The sequence below is a fragment of the Lagopus leucura genome, unplaced genomic scaffold, assembly GCF_019238085.1.
Source record: "Lagopus leucura isolate 7727_CA_CO unplaced genomic scaffold, USGS_WTPT01 Super-Scaffold_100022, whole genome shotgun sequence".
NCBI classification, from domain to species: Eukaryota; Metazoa; Chordata; class Aves; order Galliformes; family Phasianidae; genus Lagopus; species Lagopus leucura.
The window spans coordinates 5067091-5085662 of NW_024962275.1; the positions used below are offsets into that span (position 1 = coordinate 5067091).

The 18572-nt window shown below is 51.9% G+C and overlaps 3 protein-coding genes across 4 annotated transcripts; 2 read left to right on the top strand and 1 right to left on the bottom strand.

Moving 5' to 3' along the window:
• Nucleotides 1–1785: 1785 nt before the first annotated feature.
• Nucleotides 1786–11030, top strand: KYAT1 (kynurenine aminotransferase 1). Of its 2 annotated transcripts, XM_042879280.1 has the most exons (14): nucleotides 1786–1918; nucleotides 3463–3577; nucleotides 5484–5542; nucleotides 6039–6189; nucleotides 6811–6960; nucleotides 7288–7374; nucleotides 7489–7617; nucleotides 7801–7921; nucleotides 8576–8652; nucleotides 8866–8955; nucleotides 9037–9223; nucleotides 9409–9485; nucleotides 9826–9912; nucleotides 10096–11030. In XM_042879280.1, exons 2-14 carry the CDS (start codon nucleotides 3494–3496, stop codon nucleotides 10162–10164), a joined length of 1368 nt encoding a protein of 455 aa, XP_042735214.1. In that variant the 5' UTR covers nucleotides 1786–1918; nucleotides 3463–3493; the 3' UTR covers nucleotides 10165–11030. The 2 variants fall into 2 exon arrangements, with proteins under 2 accessions (XP_042735214.1, XP_042735215.1); XM_042879281.1 differs by lacking the exon at nucleotides 3463–3577.
• A 317-nt stretch (nucleotides 11031–11347) lies between these two features.
• SPOUT1 (SPOUT domain containing methyltransferase 1) lies at nucleotides 11348–15943 on the top strand. The gene is made up of 12 exons (XM_042879284.1): nucleotides 11348–11416; nucleotides 11491–11533; nucleotides 11664–11792; nucleotides 11882–12041; nucleotides 12616–12705; nucleotides 13000–13049; nucleotides 13285–13415; nucleotides 13834–13906; nucleotides 14262–14360; nucleotides 14982–15084; nucleotides 15251–15398; nucleotides 15584–15943. Exons 1-12 carry the CDS (start codon nucleotides 11375–11377, stop codon nucleotides 15674–15676), a joined length of 1161 nt encoding a protein of 386 aa, XP_042735218.1. The 5' UTR covers nucleotides 11348–11374; the 3' UTR covers nucleotides 15677–15943.
• Nucleotides 15944–16226: 283 nt separating this feature from the next.
• Nucleotides 16227–18453, bottom strand: ENDOG (endonuclease G). Its single transcript, XM_042879285.1, has 3 exons — nucleotides 17925–18453; nucleotides 17623–17732; nucleotides 16227–16919 (listed from the first exon to the last, which is right to left on the bottom strand). The coding sequence occupies exons 1-3, from the start codon at nucleotides 18435–18437 to the stop codon at nucleotides 16634–16636; spliced, it is 909 nt and encodes a 302-aa protein (XP_042735219.1). The 5' UTR covers nucleotides 18438–18453; the 3' UTR covers nucleotides 16227–16633.
• Between the last annotated feature and the right edge of the window lie 119 nt (nucleotides 18454–18572).

Sequence of the window (18572 nt, forward strand, 5' to 3'; positions counted from 1 at the left end):
CCATCTTTACGTAGGGCGAGGCCGCGCAGAGTGGGGCAGAATTTATGTGTCCGGATATACCGAGGAGAGAGAGGGAGGGAGGGAAAGTGAAGGTGTGGACGCCATCTTGGTGCAGGGCAGAGCGCAAGATGGTGAAGTCTTAAAGGGGCAGCCACCCAGAGCTGAGGGGCTGGGTTGGGGGGAGTAGGAGGACAGTGCCCTCGCCTGCTGTGGCAGTACGATGGGTTCCAGAATTACTTTTTTCCCCTAAATAAAGAGATTTACCTTTTCATTAAGTTTTTTTTTTTTTTTTTTTTTTTTTTGTTTGTGGATATGAGTGGTATCAATATCAAAGCTATTTAGCAGTAAGAGAACAAATACAATTTAAATAGCATAATTTACCACTTTTCCTTTTAGAACCAACTTATGCAAAGTAAAATGTGCTGAAAACCCAATTCTTGATCTCTAACTACTGTCCACCAAATGAAGACCACTAAAAACGTGGCATTTCTTTCCTCACCGCAGGAAGAGTGACAAAGTGGTGCTGTGAGGATTTATCCAGGAGCAGTTCTGTGGGACCTGAGAAAAACAGGGCAATCCTCCTGTGGTTATTTTCATTCAGCTGACTCATTTGTCCAGCACTGTTCTTTTAAAAATTCATAAAGGGTGCTTCAAAGGCATTCATTATAATGTCATTAGTGCACAAGAAGCAGCACGGGGCACTTAAGTGCAGCCAATTTGGACTGGTGGATACCAGTGGCTGCTGCTACGGTAAAATAAGCACAACTGTGGCTTTCTAGGAACATGATGGGTCTCAGCCCCAGAGCAGTGGGATTTCTCCTGCCAGTGTTGGAGATGCTCACAAGCTCAGGGCAACAGTGGGGTTTTGGCAAACATGACATTAAGTGGGTGCATTAAGTGCACTTAAATTAACACTTGCTTTCTGTGGTGCTTTAACCAGACATTAAGGTGGAGTTACACATTACTGTTGAGCCAACATAAAGGCTAAATCCTGTCAGAGAAGGTGGAAGCTCACACTCCCTCCTGTGGCCCCATATCCCTGTTCCCCTGTGCCCTGGTGCTATCCCAGGGCCCAGCCAGCCCACCAACCTGACAGAGATGAGCCTGCTTTCTGTCAGCAGGGTTTTCTGCTGGTATGGCCCTTCTCCAGGGTCTAACCTGGGGTCCAACAAATACAGACAATCTCAGCAGGAGGGATGGAGCCCCCAACCGCCTCAGGATGTGCTGTGTAAATCCTCGTGGCAGCAAACACAAGCTGACCTGCCACTTGTTTGTTTCAGTGTTTGGAAGTTTAGCAAACAGAGTTTGTATCTGCCTGCACAGAAATTCCCACCCTCTTAGTCATGGTGGGCCCAGCAGCAGTGTGTCGGGTCAGGAACTAGGACCTCTGCACAGCGAATGTCAGTGCTTCCTTCCCCGTGCCTCACTTTTTCCTACTGTGAGAGAGAGACAGTAATCACTTGGAAGAGTGACACGACCTGACTCATCAGTGCACACAAAGCTCGGTCGCAAAAGGGAAAGGGAAGCCGAGAGAGGATGATTTGCTCCTTATACCACACTTGAGCAATGGCCACCTCTCACAGAACTGATAGAGAATGCAGCTCCTGTATCCCTGCTGACGCCTCATCCGAGGCTGGGGTCTGTCTCAGAGACCACACACAGCCACACACAGCTGCAGGGCCTAGCTTTAGCCTGGGTGATTATCCTTCGATGAACCCCAGACCTCCTTTTCCCTGCACAGTCCCCCCATTGGCGCATCGCAGCCCAACTGCTGCCCGCAGCCTCGCAGACTCCTCCCAGGAAGTCCCAGCAGCAGACGAAGCATTTCGGGTCCACGGAGAAACCGGCATGCATGCAAGTTCAGCCCGGGCACCGGGGCCGGACTTCTGCAGTGTAATGCAGTGTGGCCCAGCTTGACGTAAGTCGGTTTTGCCCCCTCTGCTGCCCCTGCTGAGAGGCCAACGCGTGTGCCCTCTCTGGCCGCTGCTTCTGCATCCACCCTGCGCTCCCATTGTGCCCCGTGCCGTGGTGGCTGCTGGGGTCCTGTGCTCCCCAGAGCCCTCCAGATGCAGCCTGGCAGTGTCTGGGCAGCACTGGGGTGGAGGAGACCGCAGGAGTGACGGGTCCCTGCGGTGACCTTTTAGCTGTGCCCCGTCCTGCTGGGCTGGCTCTTTGCAGGGAGCACAGCTACAGCACCGCCTGAAAACCCAACGAGGAGAGAGGATCCCTGAGCTTTCCCCAGGCTTTTTGGCTCTCCAGTGACTGACCCCACTTTCAAAACAGTGCTCAAGGCTGGGGAGGGGAAGCAGAGTCCCTTTCCCCAACCCCAGAGCTCCCAGCGCTGCCTCCAGCTCCTCGCAGGAGCCTCGAGCACAGCACCCAGGCACGCTCTGCGGGTCGGTGCAACCCAGTAAAGCCCTTTTTAATGCCTCCATTTTGTCAACTGCAGGATTAGTTCCTTTCACACCGCCTGTCCCAGCTCCTGTCCTCTGCACAGGAACAAGGCAGGTATTGCACAGCCCCAACAATGTGCTATGCCCCTTGTTTTCTGTAAGTCATGCTGTTTTTTCCCAGCTGGGCAAAGAGATGTTAAACTGGCTGGCAGCTGTTTTGTATTTGTGTTAAAGGTAACATACAATGCAGAGAGGTCTCACGTCCTGCACGATGGGCAGTGCATCTAGCAGTTCTTTATCTGTGGGCTGGCCAACTTCAAGTCTGATGTGGTTTTTTTTATTATTTTTTTTTTGTGGCAGGATAAATTAACCTGTAGCTGGTGAAAATAAAAATGCATGCATCCTCCAGACTCACCCCTTTTATCTAAAGCATCTAACAAGGAGGTGTTACTTTAGCTTTAATACCATGTGCTTCAGCAATGCTGAGGGGGCTTGAAGTGAAAGAATGGTCTGTTTTAAGCACAGAAATTAATTTGAGAAATTAATTAAAGAAAACGTAGACACCCAAATCCATAAGCATATCTAAGGCCCTTGTTTCCCTTGAAAGCCCCAATGGGCAGAGTGTCTGAGCAGCATGGCCAAGCCACAGCCCCAGCAAGGAAGGTAAAGGTGCTGGGGGAGGAAGGCAGAGGCTGGTGGCAGCAGGGATCAAAGCAAACAGATGGGAATGTAGTGCTGGAAACCCTGTTCCTGAGGGATGCCTTCTTGCTGGTGTCTGTACCCCAGTGCAGAGGAGAGCATGAAAATGGGGGAGAGGAGCAGAAGCTGCACTTTTTCTTGTAACCCTGCCCTCCTGTGTGTTGCAGGCACAAAGGGCAGTCTCAGCCCTAACTGACATTGCAGTGACAACACACACAGCCTCTGGGCTGCATTTACTACTCGGAGTGCAAAAACTCAGCCTTGGGTCTGGATTTGCGCTGTGTCCCCAGGTACACAGAGCCTTTGCTTTGTGCCTGCAGTCAGGGAGTGATTTTCTCATCCCTTTGCTTTGTGTTTGGGGCTAATGCAGGTCTGTGCTGTGAGACTGCAGGAGCTGTGGCATGCTCAGGAGAGCAGGACCGTTTCTGCGTCACTTCTTACTGGAGAGGAATTGCAGCGCTGGATATAGCTTGTACTGCAGCGAGGTACTGAATGCCCAGCATGGCTGCTTCTGGCCTGCAGCCCAGTCCTTGGCTCAGGCTGCATCTTGTGGAGCCAGGGAGTAAGCCATGGCAGTGGCAGTAGATAGAGCATGTCAGGAGAGTAACACTGCTGTGATCTCCTCTGTAGCCAGTTATTTGCAAGTAGCGTGTTTGCAGGGAATGCCTCACAAGCATGAGAATACACTTTATAAGGAAAAAAGCTCATTGTTTGTGGGATTGCCTCACCTGAAGGCATTTTCTACTTAAAGCCTCTTGGGTTGCAAAATATTTTGGAAATGAAATATCAGCATCCTCCTGGACAAAGAAACTTGCAGAGCAAGAGAACAACATGCAGTGGGGAGACAGTGTTGGAGGGCAGAGCATGGCTTCAGCTGCTCATTCTGCAAACCACTGTCCTGCCTAGCTGCTGGGCAAATTGCAACTGAAGGATCACTGTCAGTTTGAGGAGCAGAACAGGCTGAGATGGATGTGAGGGCTGCATGGCTCTGAGCCTGTGTTGCTCTCCAGCACAATGGGCAGCCATGCAGGGCAGCATCACGCAGGCTGGGGATGGGACAAAGAGGCATCAAGGGAAGAAACTTTGCCATTTCCATTTCTGAAAGGATGTGAGCCTTTCCTCCAAACTGGCCATTTCTAGACTTACAGCACCTTATTCCTGCTGACCCCATCACTCTTGCCAGTGTCTGACCTGTGGCCAGCAGCAGCCCCACCATAAAAAATACAGCACTGGAGCTGTTAATTTTTAACCCTCAACTATCTTTTACTTTCTAAGCCACAAATCCTCTTACTCCCACCAAAAACAGTTGAGGCACAGGTCTTGCTGACTGCAGTGCTCATGAGCTTGTGTAGCAAAGAAGGGAATAGGGGAGAGGCATAGGACTCCCCTATACCCAGGAAGGCAGCGATTCCTGATCGCCCTTGGCCACCTGCCTGGCCTACGGGGGAGCACAGAGTCCATTCACTGCCCTCTGAAGCACAGAGCTCCTTGCATTAATTTGCCCAAATCCCCAACGAAGGCTGGGTTATGTAACGAATCCTCAAGGATTGTAAAGTCCTCAAAGAAACGTTCTTGGGGCACTTCTCAAAGGCTGGGGCAACTTTGCAGGAAGGGCAGCAGCAAGCAGGTAAGTGGGGAGTTACTGCAGGGGAGATCCTATATCCCCCCATCATCCTGACAGATCCTCTTCCTGCACATCCTAGCTCCACATGTCACATCTTGGCTGTTCTCACGTGCCTTCCTTGTCTGTGTTTAAATGCATTTTACTTGCTGTGGGAAAGATAATTTTCTTGGCTCAATGCTTTGCAGATGCACTGCTCATGTCCTCGTGCTGGCTTTTCTTGGTGCATTAAGCATAATTTGTCTCCAGTTTCCAGTCCCCTCCCTGTCTGGTTGCCTTTTCTCCTGTGCTGCTGAGTTATTAAATTCTGCCTCTGCTGCTTTTCATCATCCTTGTGATAAATCCCCCATCAAGGACAGCAGACTTCTCCTGCCATGCTTATCCAGCTGGAAAGAGGCTTTTGCTCTGCACGCTTTCCCCTTCTAGCCCCATAGCCATGAGGCACATGGATATTAGACACCAAAAGGCTTGAGGGCCTGGCAAAGAGATTCTTATGATGGGGGAAAACAGACACTATTCAAAGCAAAACTCTGAGGTTCAGGGTTATTGGCCTGGCTATTAGACCCTGGCTGAGCTCATTTGACTCCATGCTTTATTCTAGCTGGAAACAAGGTACAAAACATCGCTAGTACCCCAGTGAGGGTACCTGCTGGGTGAGCAGAGATGGGAGGGCACAAATACGAAGGCAACCCTTCCAGGAGGGCACATCCCTTTCTCTCATGGCCCCACTGCCACTGAAAGTTCCAAGCTCTCTTTCTCACTCTTTGCAGGCAAAAATGTCAAGGCCAGTGCAAGCCCGGAGGCTGGAGGGAGTTGATAAGAATATCTGGTGAGTTAAGCTGCTACTGGGCAGTTCCTGCTTTACCCTGGTGGTCCTTGTGGCTTTAGGCAGCCTAATGTAATGGGCTTTGCTCAAAGCTGTGCTGCACCCAGCTTCAAGCTACAAAGCACTGATGAGATTCTGTGTGTGAGGTGGGCACTGAGCCCAGCCAGCCTTACCTTTGCAGACCTTTCATGATGCCTGAATGCAAATTTTTGCAGCTTGAATACCTCTGGTCAGTTTAGAATTGGTGCTGTCTCCTTCAAAAGCATTAAAACCATTCCCAGTGAGATAGTACCTGGCTCTGCTATAATTAATACAGGTCTGAAATGCCCTGTGCTTGGGGCAGCAGTGAGGATGGGCCAGAAAACAGCCTTGCCATGGAGGCACCCACCTCGCTTCCTGCCAGTGAGATGCCAACAAGCAGAGCCAGTGCCACCAAGCTGCCCCAGGCTGCCCAGACCCTCTGTAAATGCTTACTGTTCTCTTTTTCCCATCTCTCTAGGGTGGAATTTGTAAAACTGGCTACCATGTACTCCACGGTGAACCTGGGCCAGGGCTTCCCTGACTTCCCCCCACCAGAGTTTTTGAAGGAGGCATTCAGCAGAGCCGTCAGCGGGGAGAAGCACATGCTGCATCAGTACACCCGTGCCTTCGTGCGTGGACAGCCTCCAGCTCGGCGGTACCGCGAGCCCTGCCCATCAGATGGGCCATGGGCAACACATATCTTGGCTGGGCACGTGAGCTGGGTACCCCCAGCTGCTGTGGTGGGCAGGTGGAAGTGACCCAGATCTGCATTAACAAACATCCCCTTCTTGTAATACCTTACAGCCTTGCCTCTGTCTTCTTTCCAGAATCCTGCTTTGCCATTGCAGAGGTCAGGGTGGTAGTTACTAGTTTCTGAAATGCTCCTCTGACAGTGCTGGCTGGGCAAGGAGAAGCTGCTCTTATTTAAGAGGGATTTCTGTCACCTGCAATTGACAGAGCTGGCAATAGCTGGGGTACCTTGCAAGGGAAAAAGGAGAGAATTGTTTCAGGAAGGAAACATGTCCCCGCTCTGCTTCAGGGACACACTGGCTGATGTGAAGGACCAGGAGACACAGGGTTTATTGCTAAATTGCCTCCCATGGCACAAGGCACCTGAGTATGTGAGGTGCAACCATCGTGGTAGTGAAACCAGACCCAGGGAACTTGAGTACCCAGCCCCATCTGTGGGCTCATTCCTCTTTCAGAAGGCTTCTACCAGTCACTTCCCACCTGTTCCTCTCACCCCACAGGGCCATCCACCACTGGTGAAAATCCTAGCCCAGCTTTTTGGGAAGCTGCTTGGTCGAGACCTGGATCCTATGACCAATGTGATGGTGACTGTGGGGGCATACCAGGCCCTTTTCTGCTGCTTCCAGGCTTTCATTGATGAAGGCGATGAGGTAACCCTGGGAACTGGGCTTGTCATATGAGCAGCCTTTCCCTGGGAGAACTCTTTCTAGATCTGCTGGCAGCTGCAGCCTGTTTTTTTTAGCCCGTTTGCAGAGCCAGAAAGGCTTTATCCGCACTTCTCTATCTGAGCTTCTAAAGGGAAAGTTGCAGCAGGGCACAGACTCATTTCTGTGTAAGGCAAAATAATTCTTTTGCCCCAAGTGATGTTCTTCCCAATTCACTGCCCATTGGTAATGCATGTTCTCCATATTGCAATAATTGGGGGATTAAGATCTGAGCAGGGCCAGGAGGGTACTGACATTCCCCATCTCTTCCAGGTTATAATCATTGAGCCCTTTTTCGACTGCTATGAGCCAATGGTGAAAATGGCTGGTGGGACACCTGTGTACATCTCGCTGAGACCGGTGAGTGGGTCAGAGCAGTGCCACTGAGGAGGGAATAGGAGTTGTATCATGGTGAACAGTGAGTGGAGAGCAGAAGCAGCAAAGCAAGCTGAGATTCTCCTCTGTTCTCTCTAGAAAGCTCCAAAAGAAGGAAAATTGATGTCAAGTGCAGATTGGCAGCTGGACCCGGCCGAACTGGCTTCTAAATTCAGTGAGCAGACAAAAGCCATCGTCCTGAACTCACCCAACAACCCGCTGGGCAAGGTAATGCCTCTGGCTTATGGGGACAGCCCTGAGAGAGCATTGGGCTGCTCCAGCTCGGCCAGTCCCATCTGAGGTGCAGCAGCAACTCCACCTTCCTGATACGCAAGGAAGAGGGTTCTGTTGGCTACTGTGTGCTCAGAGCTGCTCGTGCTGCATCTCAGCTCCGCTCCCTGCCTGCTGCAGGTGTTCAGCCGAGGGGAGCTGGAGCTCATTGCAGACCTGTGTGTGAAGCATGACGCCCTTTGCATCAGCGATGAAGTGTACGAGTGGCTGGTGTACGACGGGAAGGAGCACATCCGCATCGGTATGGAGAACAGCGGGGCTGATCCTGGGCTTCTCCTGTGGGTACAACATCTTTGGGTGGCTCCATCCAGGAAAGGAACTGGGAATATAACTGGGGCCCCTGGCAATTGTAAAGGCTGCTTGCATGTACAGCTCTAGCAGGCCCACCTCCCATTAGAGCTGTACTTCAATTTCAGTCACCACACCAGGGCTTTGTTCTGGAGCCTTGACTTCTAGAACCACTGAGTTGTGGCTTCACAACATGAGATCTGGAGAAAAGAGCCTTTTGGCTTCAGTGAAACTGGATTTTATCCCCTACAGTGTAAAGCCAGTTTTCTGGGTGCCTCTAGTTTTGGGACATCCATTTCAGCATGATTTCAGAGGTCTCTTCTTTCTGTCTCTGTAACATGCAATTACCCTGTTGCAGGGAAGTAATATTGGCACCACTGGGAACCCTCAGGACTGGTATATGGGTATAAAACCAGTTGATTATGTAGACATGCTGTTGAGAAATCTGTCTCAGGGTGTGCCTTGGTGCCCACCCAGGGGAAAGATGCCATCATGGCCCAAAGAGACCATCTTGGTTGTGGTGGGAAAAGAGCTCCCACCATGTCACTAGCACAGCTCAGACATCAGCATGGCAGAGCCATCAGCATTTCTCTTGCTTTATTGCCAGCCAGTTTGCCAGGGATGTGGGACCGCACAGTGATCATTGGGAGTGCTGGAAAAACCTTCAGTGTCACTGGCTGGAAGGTAAGTTCCCCATGCAACACCTCATTGCCTCCCCATCCCTGTCCCTTTGCTCTAGATCACACTGGGCACAGCACTGAGGACAATTGCACACTTAACTTTGAGCCTCAGTTCCTCAAAATACCAATACTTTACAACAGCCCTGTCTGGAAAGTGTTACCAAAGCTTGAAGAGGCACCTAATCTAACCACCTTCCCCCTCTTCTCCCGGCCATAGGTGGGTTGGACTGTGGGATCCAACCGGCTGCTGCAGCACCTGCGTACTGTGCACCAGAACTCAGTGTACCACTGTGCTACAGCTGCACAGGTAAGGCAGCTCCTTGCAGCCAGCCCCACAGCCCCCGAACCAGCCTTGGCCATCTTCCCACTGCTTCCTCTCCCTTCACAGGATGCTGTGGCTCAAGGTTTCCAGAGGGAGCTTGAACACTATGGGAAACCAGACAGCTACTTTGTCCAACTGCCCAGGGAACTGCAGCAAAAGAGAGACCAGCTGGTCCAGAGCTTGGTTGCGGTGGGGATGAAACCCATCATCCCTGAGGGCACCTACTTCTTGGTGGCAGATATCTCCGAGTTCAGTGAGTTCTGGTGTTGCTTGGGGAGGGCAGAGCAATGGGGTCAGCTCAGCCTGGTGCCACTACTAGGGACAGGAACCTGCACAAACACCATCCAAAGAGGGAAGGGACCACACATTCGAGCTCCCAGAGGCTGTGGGTTTGGGGTGGGGCACCCAGCCACAGCCTCTGTGCTGCTCCTCCTGCAGAATCTGAAGTCCCTGATGTCCCCAGCTCCGATGAGCCCTACGACTCCAGATTTGCAAAGTGGATGGTCAAGAACAAGGTAAATTTGTCTGCTCCTTTTTCACTGTGGTTTGTGTGGTTTGTGCCCTCACAAGGAGCCTGTAGCAGCAGCAATAGCATCAGTAGGCAATGTCCTCATCCAGGCTTGGTTTTAGGGTCACGGCCATGGTGACTGGCAGGGCTGGGGCCCTCCCATCCCATGTGTGTGTCCTGCAGCCCAAGGCTGGGGGACATTTGGGGTCTGTCAGGTTTCAACTTTGTCAGCCTGAGCAGAGCACCAAGGGCATCTATGAGCCTGTCTATGAGACTCGTGAACAACAGGTCACAGCTTTGCCCCCTGCCCATGGCAGTTACATAACTCTACATCTTCCCCTCCCCAGGGACTGGCGGCCATCCCACTCTCGGCGTTCTACTGTGAGGCCCACAAGGACAACTACAACAGTTTCATCCGGTTCTGCTTCGCCAAGGTGAGACACATGGCCAGGGCATCACAGCTGGGCATGGCCAGCCCACACCCCTCAGGTTTGGCTGTGCTTGCATTACATGAAACACAGGACAAGAATTGTTTGGGTTTTTTTTGTACAAACAACAAATGTAGTGAGGGGGGACCTGGCTGGAGCTCACAAACTGAACCCCTGGTGTTTATTTAGGAGGATGCCACACTGAAGGCAGCAGATGACATACTGCAAAAATGGAAACTGGAGAAAACTGCTCCCTGAAGACACTGCAGAGGGAACCAGGCTCTCCATGGCTGCACTTCTTCCTCTTCCTTTACTTGGCTACAAACTTTGCTACATCCTGATTTTTGTGCTTTCAACCTCATTTTCTGTCAGACAAGTGGCTATGAGGTCTGCCAGGCCCAGGTCTGGGGGACACAGATTTCACTGTGAAACAGTTGCAAGCAGTGAGCCTCCATATGCACTGCCGCCATTTGGCATTTTGCCTTCACGCTTAAAGACTTTGCTCATCAGTTCTGAGATGTGTCCAGCAAAACACAAGAGTAAGGATGGCTCTTGGTATCTCTTCCACCACCAAATTCTGAAAAAGCATTTCAGGACCTACCTGCAGGGCTACGCTGGGTGCACTGCAGGGCAGCATCCCCAGCAGCACTCACTTTCTTCAGGAGACTGTGTGGGGTCACTGCTCCCTCAGCAAGCTGATTCACACAGTCCTGAAAGCGGTAAACCCAGAGAGCTGATGTTTCCAAAAATTAGCAATATTCCCTTCGACTTTGGGAAGGTGAACACAGGTTCAGTAACCATCTGCCCTCAGGAAATAGGTCATTAAATGGAGCTTTGCTACAGCCAGCCTTCCCTTTGCACCCACACAGTGCACGTAGTTGATGCCTGGCAGCATCCCCTGGGCTGCAAAGTAGAATTGCAGCCTCTTGACGGGTGCATGCAGCAGGGAAGGAGAGCCAGGGCTGGTGGGACAACAGGAGCAGCATTGCAGCAGGTGGTTCTTGCATCATTCTTCATTTCAAGCTGGATAAAAGCATAGGTTGTGATCAAAAATTGCACTGGAGTCATGTGCAACATGAGATAAATATTTGTGACTGTTAAATTATTAAAGTTGAATTAATTGATGAGTAAATGTGTCTGTAATTATGGGGCTGACGCAGATCTCCCAGAGAGCTGCCACCCGTTCCCTGGGTAACATCTGCACCACGTCCCACGGCAGCAGCGCTGCAGGGCTTCAGCGTTGGGATGCAGCTCAGCAGCGTCCTGCGGTCACCCACCCTCCAGCGCAACGCTGCGCACCCTGCTTAACTCGCCAGGCCGCGCGGAGGACTTAACACCGCCAATGCGCCGTCGTCTGTCCAGCCATTGGTTCACGTGACACCGGCTCCAGCCTATCTTAGGCGGGAATCGGCGCCCGCGGACCAATCACAGCCACGGAGGGGCGTGGCCAAGGAACGCGTGGGAGAAGATGGCGGACGGCGGCGCGGCGAAGCGCCCCAAAGGCGTGCAGGTGGGGCGCGGGGCGGTTGCTATGGTTACGGCTCCACGAGGGGAACGCGAGGGTAACGGCCGCTGTGCCCGCAGGTTGAGGACAGGAAGGTGAACTGGCGGCGCTGGAAACAGGAGAGTAAGGCCGAGGGCCCCTCGCGGTCGAGGAGGGGAGCGGAGCTAGGGGGGGGCTCGGCGGGGTCCGGTGCTGCCTGCCCTGAACGCTCCCGGCCCGGCCGTTAAGCGGAGGGGCTTCGTGTCCGTGCCAGGGAAAGCAGAGAAGAAGAAATGGAAGGAGCTGAACCTGCTGAAGAAGCTGGAAAAGCAGCGGGTGCGGGAGGTGGCAGAGAAACAGGCAAAGGAGGAGGAACAGCAGCAGCAACAGCAGGAGGACAAAGGTGCAGGCGCTGGGCTGGCTGAGGTGGAAACGGTCCGTGGGTGCCGCGCACAGCCGGTGTGAACCCTGCTGACCGCCCTCTGCCCCCAGGGCGGCACTACACGCTGAGCGTGGCCCTGCCGGGCTCCATCCTGAACAACGCGCAGTCGCTGGAGCTGCGGACGTACCTGGCCGGGCAGATCGCTCGAGCGTGTGCCATCTTCTGCGTGGATGAGATCGTGGTGTTCGACGAGCATGGAGAAGATGCTAAGTAAGGATGAGCTGTTTTGGTCTGCAGGAAGCTTCTCGTCTGTGTTCCTTCAGTCTTTTTTAAGCTGAGATCGGGAAAGAAATGTCTGTACCCCAAGCAAGTGCTCCTGACACCAGGATCACAGGGGATCACAGGGCCGTCTGGGCAAAGATGGTCATTTACCTGTGCTGGAAGCTGGGACGCAGGGATGATGGAGATGCTTTAAAGGAATGGCACCTGTTCCTTCCGCTTCTCATCTGAACCTGTGCCTGTGTTCACTGGAAAGCACTGCAATGCTGTAGAATACAACTGCCAGGTTGTATTAAAAAAACAAACAAACAAAACAGATACATAAAGGTTAAAAATGACAACAACAAAAAAACCCAAATAAGATCTTTGACTTGGAGAGTTCCAAATAGAACTTGTTAATATCTCTACTTCTGGAGCGGCCCTTTTCTAAGGTGGCCCATTTAGTTCTGTAGAGGGTGAGGGAGCTGCTATTCTTACATTAAGAGAAGGGCTTAGTCTTCTGGAGACCAGACCCTTTGGGGCTGTGCAGTCTTGTACTGAGGTCAGACTGCTCTCTCTCTTTCAGGAGCGTGGAAGGGGAATTTGAAGGAATTGGGAAGAGAGGCAAGGCTTGTGTGCAGCTGGCTCGGATCCTGCAGTACTTGGAGTGCCCTCAGTAAGTCCGCTGTGGTCAGATTGTGCATCTTATCAGTGGAACTGAAATGATAGCAACTGATGATTTGCATGCATCTCTTGTGCTGAAGGCTTTGGGAGCAGGAGCTAAATTCTGTGTGTGTAGCATGATTTGTAGGAACACAGGATCTAATTGCTTCAAGGGTGGTTCAGTTTAACTGAAAGAACAGGAGGGACTTAGGGGAGCTAGGCATGGTTTTCTCTGTTCTTGATTCCTTTGGAATTAGTACAAAGCTAGGACTGACAATTTTTATATTTGAACCTTCTCTAATAACAGGTACTTGAGGAAATCATTTTTTCCAAAACATGGGGATCTGCAATTTGCAGGTAATGATTGAATTCTCTCTGTCTCAAGCTGTTGATTCCCCCTCCGTGAGCTCTGGCTCTCATTTAGCATGGAATGCACAGAACTTAAAGTCTTTTCCCCACCATATAGCACAAGTGAGATGCTGTGCTCCACTGGAGAAGAGAGGGAGGAAGTAGCAGAACAGCTGTACTTACATTTATGTTCCCATAGTCCATCTTCTGTCCTTAGTTGTTGCTTTTCTGTGTGCTGTTCCAGGGCTCCTCAACCCACTGGACAGCCCTCACCACATGCGGGTGGATGAGGATTCAGAGTACCGAGAAGGTGTGGTGTTGGACCGGCCAAGTAAGCCAGGCAGAGGCTCGTTTGTCAACTGTGGGATGAAGAAGGTATGGCAGCGTGCAACCTGCAGATCCCAAAACAGCTTACCCTGGCACTCTGTCATGTTTGAAACAGGCGCAGTGGGTTACAAGTATTGCTGGATTTTTGAGCATCCTGCTTCATAGCAGGCTGGGATGGATTTAATGCTGTTGCTGTCTTGTTCATGGCTGTTATGGGTTGTTCATGGCTTCCCAAGTTCTGGCAGGTCCATTCCAGCATGTTACTGCTTTGTGCTGGGTTTGAACCTCTGAGCAGCAAAATAAGTCTCAGGCTGATGACCCAACCGCTGTGAACTCGCTCAGCACAGACCCTGATTGCAGAGCTCCTCATTCCAGCTCTAGGCCAGAACAGTCCCCACCCTTTCTCCTCCCAACCTTCCTCAGTACCTCCAGGCTGCCCTAACACTGCTGGTGTCTGTCTCTGCAGGAGGTACAGATTGACAAACAGCTGAAGCCCGGTCTGCGCGTCACCGTGCGCCTGCAGGAACCTCAGAATCCAGGTGATTACTGCTCCATTAGCGACTGTGAACTCGACTCCTGCTGCAGTTGGTCCTTCTGTGTAACAGCCTTCAGATCATTAATGTTTGAGGACACTCCACTGTGTTCTTTTTACTACATGTACAATTTAGTAACACCCTCCCCATAGCTCCTAGTTTATTGGGAAGAAATGTCAGCCCTTTGATCAACAATAAGTAGTCCAAGCATGCTCACTTTCCAGAAGGCACCAAAAGAGTGGCTCTTAGCTGTGCAACAGAACGGTGCCTTAACACAGGAGAAACCTCAGGATGTGGCTAGTGAAATTCAGCTCTTATCAGGTGATTATTGGGGCTGTTCATCTCTTTGCTTCCCTTTCAGAAACTAAAGTACGGAAGGGCACTGTGGTGTCCTCACAGCACCCTCGCACGGTGTCTGGTTTGTACTGGGGTTACAGCGTCCGCCTTGCCTCCTGCCTCAGTAAGTGCCCAGAGGGTTTCTTTGTTTTTTACTGTGCAGAAGGATCTTAATCCCACCTGGGCTTCCACACCAATCTCAGGCCTGCTGGGTACACTTCTGCTGCTTAAAGTTCTTGTTCTGTCTCATGTAGCTCAAATCTGAGGGCTAAAACTACAAGCGTGAGTTTCCCCATTCATCCTCCAGTACTCTGCCCTCTACCTCCACATTACCACAGCTCTAAACATCCGCGTTGTGGCAACGCAGACAAGAGCTGGTTACCTCCATCTCCATTTCTGTGCTACCTCCCACTTGTCCACATCAACGCCTACAGTGACATCAGAGCTCAAGAGCCCTGCAAAATCCTTTTCCGATGTCCTCTGATAGAAGGGAAATCATAAGCCATTCATCAAGGAATGGCTCTTGGTACCTGCTGAGCTTTGAGGTGCTGCAGTTGAGTGCCAGGAGACTCCTGCAGCAAGGGAATTAAGCAGGGAAAGGGCTCATTCTTCATTTAGAAGGTGCATAGTGGCACTGGAAAGCAATCATTTCTGCTGCTACCACTCACCTGTGAAGTGTCTGAGCTGCTCAGAAGGCAGCATGGGTGAGAGCACCACTATGATAACCACATTTTGTGTTTGCCAGGTGCTGTCTTTTCAGAATGCCCATTCAAGGAAGGCTACGATCTCTCTATTGGGACCTCAGAGCGGGGTAACTCCGTGGACCAGGTCACCCTCCCCTCCTTTAGGTCTGTATCCAAGTGAAAAAGAAGTGTTTATACAAAGCCAATTCTTAATCTGCTTTAAGGTTCAAGGCACACGAGATGCTCCCCTATGTAAATCTTGAAACATCTGCACTGGCGTGAGGGTAAGAGCCATTCTCCCCTCTCACTCTGTCCCTGTGCTCTCCCATAGGCACATTCTTGTCGTATTTGGAGGTCTTCAGGGCTTGGAAGCTGGGGTCGATGCAGACCCAAACCTGGAGGTCACTGACCCGAGCATCTTGTTTGACTTCTACCTGAACACCTGTCCCAGCCAAGGCAGCCGAACCATCCGAACAGAGGTAAGGCAGGGGGCTGACGGCACTGGAGGTGCAGTGCCTGTGTGCACAGAACGTTTCTGTCCCTGGAAGGGACACACAGCCAACCACAGTGTTGTTCCCCACAGCAGTGCCTCAGCCAAGAGCCATTGGCTTGCCCAGCAGGCAATTGAGGGCGGCAGTTCTGACTGCTCTCTGGTCTGTTCCAGGAAGCATTGCTGATCTCTCTGTCGGCACTGAGACCTCACATTGATGAGGCTGTGAAGACTCCCACTGACAGCTCAGAAAAAGAAAACCACTGACCCTGTCCTCCACTTCGGACTGCCTCTGGGAGTAGCCTGTTGCTATTCAAACACAGAGAATCACTCCAGGAACCCAGCAGGGCCAGCCTTTGGGAAGCTGAAGATACAAAGTAAGTAAAGCCAGCACCGCTGCTCAACCAAGTCTCCAGCATCTCTGGACCATTCTGCTGCAACATCCAGCCAAAAGCTGGTCAGCAAACTGACTGTCAGCAATTCAGATGTCTTGGGTAGAGAATAAAACAGTACCAAACCTCCACTTCATCGAAAGTCCACGTGTGAGCGTTTTGTGTTGAAGGTGACCAGTCAGCATCCAGGTAGCTTGCATTCTGAGTGCTCCTGCAGCAGTGTGGCCCTCGAGGTTCAAAAGTAGTAATTTAATCCTTGTGTCAAGCGCGTGTTCCTGTCACACAGTCTGACTCCAGCTCCCCCTCAACTCAAAGGCTTCATCCTTCCCAAGGGCAGGAAGGGCTGGAGCTGCTACCTTTATCTCAGCAGGAAGGGGGAAGGACGTTCAGACTTTGGTGAGAGCAGATAAGAAAACGATCAATCCTTTGTGTTTTCAAAGCTTTACTGCTAAAACCATTTTATGAAAATTATAAGCAGAAATGCACGAACCTTTCTTTCCTCTCACTGCACCTGTGTTGCTCCGATCTCCCCCCTAAGTACAAAAATTAACGTCCCTTTGTGTCATAATGAGCCACACACAAAGGGATCAATTACAGTAACACCCACAGTACTGCAGCCTAGGGGCAAAGTGCAGAGCACAAGGACCTGACAAGAACTCTGAAGCCTTCCGTACAGCCTGTCCTTGGGACACGCTTCACTGTGTGTTTCACCGTTACATGAAACTGGGGAAGGGGTTGAGAGAAACACTGCTCTCTTATTTGTCACACTTGAAAATGCACAGGGAAATATTCTGTGGACTGCCACTGCTACCTGGATTTGGTTGGTCAGAGTTCAACGCTTGTTTCCAGCTGTGATGGCTTTCAAACTGCTTGTTCTCTTCAAGATGTTTGGGACAAACAGGAGCCCCGAAGCTCGCTCAATGCTCTCAATGGGAACCAGGAACCGTTCAAGTGGGATTTTCTCATCCACAGGGCTGTTGGGCATCACATAGGAGCGCAATTCAATTTCTCCACTCTCCTTTTCCAGGATGAGCACCTTGAAGAAATGGGTGGGGACGGCCACGTGGTTCTTCCCAATCACCTGGTACTTGACATACATCTTCCCATCAGCCTCCATCCTGCACCAAGAGCAACATCCAACGTTACCTCCTACACTGGTGCCACCTTCCACCCCCCCTCAGCTCGTCCCCTCCATCCCTGTGCAAGCCCCCACCACGAAGTGACACAGAGCAGCCCTATTTCTGTAGGGCAGATGTAACAAATACTGCTGTAGCTGAGGCTGGGGGATATGGGGAAGGTGAGCTTACATGGGGTCTACTCCTCCCAGACCCCTTCCTCACCATCTCTCTTACATTAAGAGGTAAGAAAAGGCTGTTCAGAGAACTCAGCTTGTCAAACCGCTCTTCACGCTCCTACATAAATGTCACTGCAGATAACATCATGCTCTAAGTGGACAAACAGTCCATGAAATGAAATCTAGGAGTTCTATTCCACAGGGAGGAGGTGTGCAGTTTAATCTGTTAATTTAATACTCTACTAATCCAATACTGCTCATGACTAAAAAGTGCAAACCAAAGTGACTGGGTTAGTTTGCATCTCAGTAAACCCACCCTTGGCACTCCCCAAATAATTGACTGAATAAGAAACATAGAAAATAATCCCAATGCTAAGAAAACACCCTTCTGCAGAAAGCCTGCAGGCTGCTGGTCCCACCTGGGGGTCTCACCAGGTCTCACCTGGGGTCTGGGTTGCTGGAAGGTTGTTTTACCTTCCCAGCACAACACATCCTCACTGCGATCCCACCTGGCTCCTCGTGTTTACCTGGGCAGGTAAAGAGGTCCCGTGCAGACATAGACGTTCTTGTTGTTCCTTGCCAAGCTTCTGCTGTATTTCTCAAGGTTATTCCAGGCGTTTTGGTTTAAGTGAGGCACCTAAAAACACAAAGACAGCAAAGTCAACACAGCACTTCCTTATTGCTCAGAGTTCCCATTCCAACACATCCGTAACATTCCCGGAGCGCTCAGGGCGCTGTGAGCAGAGCTCACCCCCACTCTGGCACACGTGGGCACAGAACCCATAAGTGCCACACAAGCGTTGTGAGCAACGCGTGTTGCAAAGCACACCTGGGGAGCCACGTTGCTGAGGTAGAAGGTGTCCCGCATGGCCTTCTGGCTCCACTTGTGGTTGGCGGCAGCAGCCAGGTGGCCGCGGTCAAAGCCGCTGCCTCTGTAGTCGGCGTTGGTGGCTCGGTGATATTCGTGCACCGAATCGTCCTCCTGGAAGTCGCAGGCGGTGCGGTCAGAGCTTCCGCTCAGCGTCTCCCGGTTGAGCTGCTCAACGACCCAGAGCGCGCTGCGGCTCCGCGGGTCGTAGCACAGCACGTAGGACTCGCGGCTCCGCAGCTGCGCCAACCCGGGCAGGCCGTACTTGGTCAGCTCGGTCCGCACCGGCTCTGTGGGGACCGGAGGTCCTGCGGCCGCCGCCGCCACCACCGGCACCACGGGCAGGCGGCCCAGCAGCCCTTCCGCCACCTCCGTGCCCCCAGCACCGCGCTGCCAGCGGGCGGTCAGAGCTGCGCCCAGCCCTGCGCCCAGAGCCAGGGAGGCCCCGGGCAGCAGCCAGCGGCCCAGCAGCATGGCTCTGAGCACAGCCTGGAGCACAGCGAGCCCCGGGCACCGAGCGCACAGCCGCTTCCTGCTGCACAGCTGCTCTTCCGGCACACAGCATCGCCCCTTAAAGGGCTCCACGCACCGCCATGCCTACAGAAGCAG